The sequence below is a fragment of the Eumetopias jubatus genome, unplaced genomic scaffold (assembly GCF_037043125.1).
Source record: "Eumetopias jubatus isolate StellerSeaLion01/CBP00866 unplaced genomic scaffold, mEumJub1_p1.0 scaffold_11, whole genome shotgun sequence".
Lineage (NCBI taxonomy): Eukaryota > Metazoa > Chordata > Mammalia > Carnivora > Otariidae > Eumetopias > Eumetopias jubatus.
Genome location: NW_028274817.1, coordinates 4454050 through 4463230, shown reverse-complemented (window position 1 = coordinate 4463230; position 9181 = coordinate 4454050). Strand labels below are relative to the sequence as shown.

At 46.8% G+C, this 9181-nt stretch overlaps 1 protein-coding gene across 3 annotated transcripts in view; it reads left to right on the top strand.

Annotated features, from left to right (window-relative positions):
- The first annotated feature begins 659 nt into the window (after positions 1-659).
- The window catches only part of AFF2 (ALF transcription elongation factor 2), a 456177-nt gene continuing 447655 nt past the window's right edge, over positions 660-9181 (top strand). For 2 of the 3 annotated variants that reach the window (XR_003607226.2, XM_088028620.1), the window contains exon 1: positions 680-750. Coding sequence is in view for 2 of the 3 variants with exons in the window: in XM_088028620.1 (XP_087884746.1) it covers positions 704-750 (47 nt within the window). In the remaining variant the exon portion in view is untranslated. Of the gene's footprint in view, positions 751-9181 lie in introns of all 3 variants that reach the window. The other variant, XM_088028621.1, reaches the window with a different exon arrangement.

Below are 9181 nucleotides of genomic sequence, written 5' to 3'. Positions count from 1 at the left end.
CTGTCCCCGGCTCTGCGGCCGCTCCCACCAGCTGATTTTGACAGAGGGGGGGTCCGGAGCGGCGCAGGCGGGCGCGGCGAGCCCCTGCCAGATCCGGGGCCGATAACGTGCAGGCTCCATGTCGCGGCTTCGGGCTGCCCAGGCTCCGCCCCCTGTGAGTGTGTAAGTGTGTGATGCTGCCGCGGCCGCCGCCGCCGCCGCCGCCGCCGCCTGTGCAGCCGCCGCCGCCGCCGCTGCCGCCGCCGCTGCCGCCTCGGCTGCCGCGCCGCGCCGCTGCCGCCGCCGCTGCCGCTGCCGCCCCGGCCGCCCCCCCCCGCCGCCGCCGCCGCCGCCGGCCCGCAGCCCGCCAGGCGGGCGGCCCCGCCGGCCCGAGCCCCCAGCGCCTGCCGCCGCAGCGTCGGGGCGCTGGGCGCGCGGGCAGCCGCGGAGCGAGCGGACCCGAGCGGGCGGCCGGGCACTTGCCCGCCCCGTGCCACCGCCGCCGCCGCTCCGGAGCGCAGGACCCGGCACCCCCGGCGCCCGCCGCCGCCTCCGATGCGGCCTGGGCACTTTTAGCCGGGCGGGAGGGCCGGAGAGCCGGGCCGCCGAGAGCAGCGAGCCAGCCGCGCCGAGAGCCGCGCCGACCCGCGGGGAGCAGGGACGGACGCCCGCCCGCCGCCGCCGCCGCCGCCGCCGCCGCCGCCGCCGCCGCCGCCCGGCCGCTATGGATCTATTCGACTTTTTCAGGGACTGGGACTTGGAGCAGCAGTGGTAGGTGTTAAATTTTGCCTTCTCCTTGCTACGCAGGTCCCCCGGCTGGGGCTGGGCTTTTCGCCTTTGTTAAGGGAAGCTGGGGCTGTGGTGGGGGCGCCCCAGACGCCCTCCCACTTGATCTCAGCCACCTCTGGCCCCGCCGCCGCGACTCCGCGGTCGGGTGCCCCGGTGGGTGGGGGAGGGGGGAGAGGTGCGGGCAGAGGGTAGGATGAGGGTTCCGAACGCGTCGCTTGGCACTCCAAGTCCAAAGAGTTGCCTTTGGCCCAAATCGGAGCCCGTGCCGCCTGCGGGCTGAGCCGCACGACCTCCGCGGGGATTTTCTCTGCGCACCGCCGGCCCGGCCGGTCTCCCCGCACACCGGATCCTGCCCGCCCCAAATGCTTCAACTTTCCAGGTGTCCAGCGCCGGCCGCCGGCCGCGGGGTCAGGCGGCGGCAAGGTGCCGCCGGCCTCCGCTTCCTCTGCGGCCACCTCCCCCGCCGCCGCCACCTCCTTACCCGCGCCGCGCGCACACCTTCCCTTCCACTCGCTCAGCCCAAGTTCCCCGCTCTCGGGCGCCTGGTGGCTTCGGGGGCCACCGAGCGGGGGACCTCGGGTCCGGGCCGACTTCGGCGTTGGCTTTCAAGACTGAGGGTTTTTGAAGTTGGCCCCCCGAAGTCTGCTGCTCCAACGTCTATGCACATTTAATTACCGGCTGGACCACTGTCCGCCCCCACTGGGAGGCAGCCGCAGGTTTGTGTAATGGGCACCCAGCTCGGATTCAAAGGTTTAGTCAGCTTTTCCCAAAATACGTAAACTTGTCGCTGAGAGCGTTTTGAAAGATGGTGCAGAGGTGACCGGGGAGCCTGAAAGTTGTTACTCACTGCATGCTGTGAGCGCGCGTGTGCATAAATAGTGATATACATATCTATTAACTTTTTTAAAAACTCCATCTTCTGCCACAGGCGTTATTATTCTTAATCCGTCACAACATTTTAACATATCAATTGCCCCCCCCCCCCAGCCTGTGGAATGAGACCAGGGGAGGATGCGGCTGCAGCGATTTAGAATTGCATCCTTGGTTATTGCCTTTTTAAATGTAGTTAGGATAATCTACAATACCTACCGATTGTGCGAAATCTTCTGCAATGTTAAACTGCTAGCAGCCGTTGGCTATGAATGCTGTGTATTTTTACAAGGATTTCCCTTGCTGATGTGATATTTTAGGCAATTTCCTTCTTTAGAAAAGGGTCATACTCTTAGCCAATAGCTTCATTATGCCAATCGTGACTCTTCTAGTTGCAAATCCAAGATAATCAGAACTTAAATACATTTTATTTTACAGCAATTCCGGGTAAATCCTTGAAGCCACAAATTACACTGTATCAGTATTAATCTGTAAGGCATTTTTGATACCATGCAGGGTTTTATCAGCCCTGCAGAGAAACATTGTTACAATTTTCAATAACCATGATGTTATTTAAAAGTAAAGATCACAATAAAATTACTTCTCAATTAGATATTATGCTCCTGCACACAGCCTTTACTCTGCTTCATTAATTTATTTTGCAGACAACTGATAACCACAGCATTACTATTTGCATACAATTTGCCTAATATATGGTGTGGGTAACATCGTTAATTTAACAGAGGTTGTTATAATTGATTTTGTGGGTGTAGTTCAAATGTTAAACATATCCGAGGTACTAGGTTTTAAAAATCGTGTTTATTATATTAACTTCAGTTTAATCTTAGAAACATGCAGTTGTATATTTTTGATTTCTTTTTTCAGAAAGACAGGTTCTCCTCCCCCCCCCATTTGGGGACTATTTTTTCTTTTCTTAAGGAAAATCCAAAACCTTTTTTCCTCTAGTTCTGTGACTATGCCACATCATTTAAGAAACATGCACACTTGGACACTCTGTGGATATGATGTGAAATATGGATGAATTAATGTAATACATCTGCATAAATAAGCGGGCCTTTTCTTTCTGTGCACATGTTCCAGGAAAATTTCTCCTTCTTACTGTGTGATTGTGAGGGGCAAACTTCCTTATGAATCTGTGTGTAAACATTTGTAATGAGGTCTGTGCATCTGTTTTCACCCTACCCCAGAAAAACAGGGAACATAAATGTGACAATAGTGGATGAACTAAAAAGCTTGATAGTGCCTTGAATGGAAATCTGTACCTTTCCAAACTCTGTGGCCATCTAGAGCATGTCAATTACATGTTCATTACATGTTCACTTCCCTTCCTGGGGAGTAAGTAGCTGCTTAGAGTGCTGGCATCCACTCCCTGCCCACCCCTCCAGGAGGTCCAAGGAGGAAAAAGGCGCCAGTCAAGTTAAGGGTCTCATTTACATTGGATCTTTTCTCAACATTCACTTGTGGAACAGAAAACTCTGAGCTATGTGTATCACAACCCTAGATGTCTGACAACAAATGGATCAGGCCAGCTAAAAAAGAAACTCATTTACCTAGACTTAATGAAGGAAGACTTTACATACACAGGCATATGTGTTATTTGCAAACACTCTACTAGAGTAAACAAGAAGTCCGTGCGCATTTATAAACACACATTTGTCAGGATGAATGCAAATGGGAAGGATGGGGTTATGAATGACGCTGCAATGTGCTTCCGTGCTGGGTCTGGGAGCCCTCAATGCCTAAAGGAACATACCCCTGGATTTCACGCACTGCACAAGTATCCTAATGGGTCATGCTCTGGACTCGATGAAAGGGCCAAAGCACAAGTTCTTTAAGATTCTTGGCTGAAGGAGCAATGTTCACCTGAGTATAAATTTAATATGAACCATTCTGTGAAAGAAGAGGAAGGTGCAGATGTCTATGTGCGCCAAAGACACCATTGCTCTTAAAGAAAATGAAAAAAGATAAAGAACAAAAATGGAAGGTGATTGTTTAAATCATTCTATAGATTTGCCTGTGGTAAGCCAGTAAATGAATTCTTGAGGTATCTGGAAATCCTGTGGCTAGATTTAGGCTTGTTTACCACCAGTGGGGATGTCATTAATCCCCATTTAAGAGGGTATAAAAGCAAAATCAGAGGGCCTACCAAGTGTCAGTCCTATGAGCAAATACCACCCCCCCCCCCCCGCCGTATTGATTAGGTATCGCTTTGTGACAGGCCAAGGTCCTTTGTGGGGATGCTTGTCTTCCTTTCACTATTAAAAAAAATAGCAAGAAAGAAGGACAGGCAGATACAGAAAGGGACACAACCTTAAACATCAAAAATGAAAAGCAAACCACCATGACAGCAAAATCAAACTGCAGAAAAGTCTAGTGAAAATGGTGGCGAAGCAGTGGTGACTGTGGCTGACTCCTCACTGGGAAGCCCCAAGCCCGGCAGCAATCGTTTGTAGTTTCTAAGTGATGTCTCACAAGTAGCCTCATTAGAGGCGAGCTTGCACACGGGCAGTTCTACAGGAAGAGACTTAAACTCACTAAACTGTTATATAAATAGAAAGTTCAAAGGTCTGCTTGGGGCTGTCAAGGCTGGGAAGGGGCCATGTGCAGGCCAGGCTTCTTCCCCTGGGGGGGGGAGGGGGGCGGGGGGGGGGAGGCAGCCCCCAGGGGCCTGCCCCAGCAGCCCCTGCTTTCCCCAGTTTGTCTCCACCGCGCGGGGGAGGGGGAGACCCTGCTTCTCCAGACAAAAGTGAACTGTTTCAGATGCAGCCGGGCATGGCCCATGCACTGCAGCAGCCTGGCCTCGGGCGAGGCCTCTGTAGCTGCAATCCTGAGCAAGAGTGGCCCAGACCTGGTTATGGATGGGACGGTGTTGGGGGGAGAGAGAGAGAGAGAACACAGTGTGTACCAGCCTTGGGGTAGGTGGGGTAGCAGGAACGCGGAGGCAGCAGTTTGTTTTGACTAAGGCCTACAGGTTGCCAGGATTTCTCATTCTCTACCTGCATCCATTTCTCTTTCCCCCTTGCCCTCCGTTTGCCTTCCATGTGTTCTGTTTTCTTTGCTAGTACCTAAGGTATGCATTTGCCAGTGTGCTCCAGCATTCATTCAGCGAACCTTGTGGGGTTGAGTCTCTTAAGGGAGTGTCTGGGGAGGCTAGAGGGAGGCGGTGAAATTAGCTAGTGTGATAAGATCTCCTCTACAATTCCCCCACCCGCCCCCTTGCAACCCCCCCCTACAAGAATAAAAGCTATCTCTGTAAATCTTAAAAAGGCACATCTATTGGACAAGAAAGAAAATGATCTCATGTTAGAAATCAGTTTAATGATACATGAATTGTTTTGCTAATGATTCAGTCAAGCATTTAACAACTTTAAAATATACAAATCAAGATTGAAAATGACTGCCTCAAAAATGAATCTGTCATTATAGACATAAACGAGATTCCAAACATTTAAGCATTTTGTAGATGGATAAAAATTGTATTGTATTTAAACATGCTAATTATTGTTGAATAGAAATGGCTTTAATGTGCTGAACCTTTATTTCATGCCCATTATTCTTAGCTAAGACTATTTCTTGCATGCAAAATTTGTACACATTTAACATAATTTCAGAATCATAAAGGTCCAATAAAATGGCCATCTCTGGAACCATCTAGAAGCTGTAGCCTGGTGAGCTCGTAGCTCATACCTCAGAAAGTGAAACTGCCACATACTCGATTAGCCTGTCATGTAGACAAAACAATTGGTCCAGTGACAACATTTTTCACTTTTAATTTTGTCTTTCTTTTTCTGATTGTTGTGGGATAAAGAAGGAGAGATTTTAAGAACTTGTTTACTGATAATGGGCAGGAATGTGTTGCTGATTAAAGAACTTGAGACCACAACTTGAGAAAACCTTTTTAACAGTGTGTGTGTGTGTGTGTGTGTGTGTGTGTGTGTGTGTGTGTTTCACCTGTGTATTCTAGAATGCATCACCACCATTGCTACTATTATTTGAGTATTTACTCTGTACCCCAGGCATCACCGAGTGCTTTAAATAGTCAGTCTCACTTTATCCTTCAGACATAGTTTATGAGACAGGAACTGTTAGGCTCTCTATTTTACAGATGAAGTAACGGGATCACTAGCGTTGGTGATGCAGTCCAGGTTCTACCTGAGATGGAGTTGACCCCAGAGCCCACACCATTGACAACTGACATTCTGTTGGAGCCTTTTCAACATGTGGAATACTTTCCCGTATGGCATGTCATTTGGTCCTTATAAATTAGGGTGTGCAGGTGTTATTCCCATTTTACAGATGAGCAAACAGCCCTAGAGAGGTTGTTTGACTCACTTAAGTTCATACAACCTGGTTAGTAGTAGAGCTAGGTCAGAAATCCACATCTCCCAATTTCCAGGTCAGGTGTCTTTCCCCAAAATCTCATTGCCTATTATTTATTGTTATTGTATGGGTCTGAGCATTTAACTGTCACTGAAACAAATGGATTGGATTGTGTAGATCGTACTTGTGTAAAAAACAATCTGGAATTAGCATGTAATTGACTAGCCATGGAACTCTGCTTTTTTCTTTTAAATAAAAAAGGAACAGTTTATGTGCTGATAATAATCTCTTAGCACTTCTTTGGTGGATACCCCTTTAATGAAAACATGTGAATACATACACACACACACACACACACACACACACACACATATAACTTTGCCTCTTTTATATACATATATAAGTCCTTGGGAACTGTCCATTTAAATTTGAATGCCTTCGTTTTGAAGATCTGATACTTGAACATAAAGAAGACCATGGTATATTTGGGTGATTTGGAGCCTCAAAGCTGGGAGCCCAAGGTGGATAACATTTCTTTCCAAAGCTTTGTAACTTACCACATCTGTTCTTTGATTTGATCCTCACAATAACCTTGTGGGTTTGCCAGGACCGATATTATTGACTGCGTTTTATAGATGAGAAAACTGAAGTTCAGAGAGGTTTAATGACTTGCCTAAGTCGACCCAGTGAGTGGATGGTCTTAGGATTTGTGTTTATTGCTCTTTTCACTGCGTTACTGGTGTTGCGTTAAGTCGTTTATGTTTAAATATCCACAGTGCTTTCTAGGGAATGGTGTATCACCCTCTTGCATCATCTAGCACAGTGCCTTTCCCATTACAGGTGCTCAATAAACATCTGTTGATTGATGTTAGAGCCCATCAGCTCAGAGGGCCCTATGCAAATGCTTGTATCTTTCCAAAGATAGTTGCTCAGTAAATCCTGGTGATAGTACTGGCCCTCTGCCTCTTTGATAGTGTTTTAATTGTCTGTAATCCTTTTGAAGGTCTCCTAGCCAGTCTGGTCTCTTTTGCAGAATGTAATGAGGAAGAAAAACAGTTGCTAAAGAAGCTTACAAGGAAGAGGCAAAATTTAAAACCCTTGTTATTTGTTGGTGTGATTGAAAAAAATAGAATTTCTGTGAGTTCCAAGATATGTATAGAACCAAAAAACCCAACTTTTAGGGCACAGAGCACAGGAGTTAGCAGACTAGTATTGTGTCTCAGTCTGTACGGAGAACGTTAAAGAAGAATGTGTGACAAAAATCTGAAGGAATTGAATGGTCGGAGGTTGGGATTCCTCTAGCTTTCCTTGAGTTTCGGCCTTCGTGACTTGTATTTCATCACGAGAAGGCTGTTTTTCTACTTAACTGTAGCAGATCAACGCCATAAATTATCATGACTGTTAAACAAAGGTCCAGCACTAGGTTCCTCTAATGTAAAACTTTTATGTTGCACTTTAATGAAATTTTATATGCATGTTCAAAGCAAGGCACACTTTACGCTGTGGAGAGGGCGATGCTCTGAATTGTTGAATTTATTTTAAAGTAAATCTTTTTGATGACCTTAGCTGCTAACATCCACCTACTTACTGAGCTGAGAAAAATTATCTGAGCGCTTAAATAAAATGGCATGATTTAAGCAGGGCTGACAATAGCTCTACAGCTAGAATCTGATTTTGATTATGGATTACTCGGTTTATGGAATGCTATTTTTTTTATATACCTGTGCATTTTGCTTCATTTGAAAAAGAAAATCAGCCAGTGATTTAAAGTAATCTTTGATTTGGTTCTTCAATAGGCATGTGCTGTATATGAAGGTATAAAAGCCACACATTGGGAAATAAGCTAAGGAAACAGGTTTGGCTTTCATTACAAACTCAAAATCACTCATCTGTTTATTTTTTCAACGTTCCTTTTGCTGGGGAAAAAAAGGGGGAAAAAACCCCACATTACTTCCGTCCTATGAAGAATGATTTGTTTTGTTGCTTTTCCAAATAAGAGTTCTCTGTATTATCTGTCATCTTCAGTGGAAACCAGATCTCAGTAGCAGATACTGGTTCACTTGGTGGCCTTGATTGAACTGTATGCCTGGAGTTCGAATTTTGGGTTCTATAGGCAACATATCTCCTGGAAAGGGCATTGAAATGGTTTCTTTTTATATTAATAAAAAGGCAAAACCCTACTTACCTTGTAGGGATGCTGTAGCTGCAGTGTCTGGAGGAAGAAGTTTCTTAGGAGTCCAAAGTCTTCTTGGTCTTTGGGTCTCTAGCATGGTTTGATCAAACCAACCAGCCAGAAGGAGCGTGTTACAGAGTCCGTTCAACCTTCTGATTGTGGCAATATGTACATGATGACCTGGTTATCTAGTGACCACTGAAAAATGCATTCACAGAGGCTTTACTTCTCCTTTCAGGATGTCAGTCAACTAATTTTTTAAATAAGTTAATTTTCCAAAGGGACTGGTGGTTTGCCTGCCAGGTCGGCACAGCCACAGTAACTAAATTAAATTCCAGCATGATGGATGTTTCTGATGAAGTGCCATGGAATCATGGCGAGGTCTCATCAATTAGCCATTATTTATTTGCTGGCCAAAGGCTTGGCTCCGGGGTGTAGAGTTGATTCAGTCCCTCAAACCTGGTCCTTAAAGACTGGAGGGCCCTTCAGAATCATGTGGTCAAGCCTCCTCATTGTACAGATGAGGAAACTGAGGCCCAGGTTGGGGAAAATGGCTTGCCTGAGGACATATACTCGGTAAGTGACATGGCTGGGCCTGGAGGCTTTGTGCCCTGGTCCAGTGTTTGTCAACTCTATCGAGAAACTGTTTCCACTGTGTATCTACTCTGTGCCCGGCGCTTTGCTAGGTGGTCCCTTTTAGGGGGAGACCTTCTGGCCCTGCTGAGTTGACAGCAGAATGTAGAACTAGATTTGGGGAAATAGTGTGTCATGGATGGAAGTAAAATAGGAATTCAGGGAGAGTGAGAATGTGAGCTAGATTAAAAAAAAAAAAGTCCTCATCGAGGCCCTTGAAACTCTTTGAGTACCATTATCACAGTCCAAATGGAAAGCCAGAAATTTGGATTGTTTAGAGGACCAGGAGCAGCCAACAATGACTTTGGACCCTGAGTTCTCTGGTTTGACAGGAGCTCACATTCATCACACGATTACCGAAGTTATGTTTGACTGCGCGGATGGAGTATTCTCGTT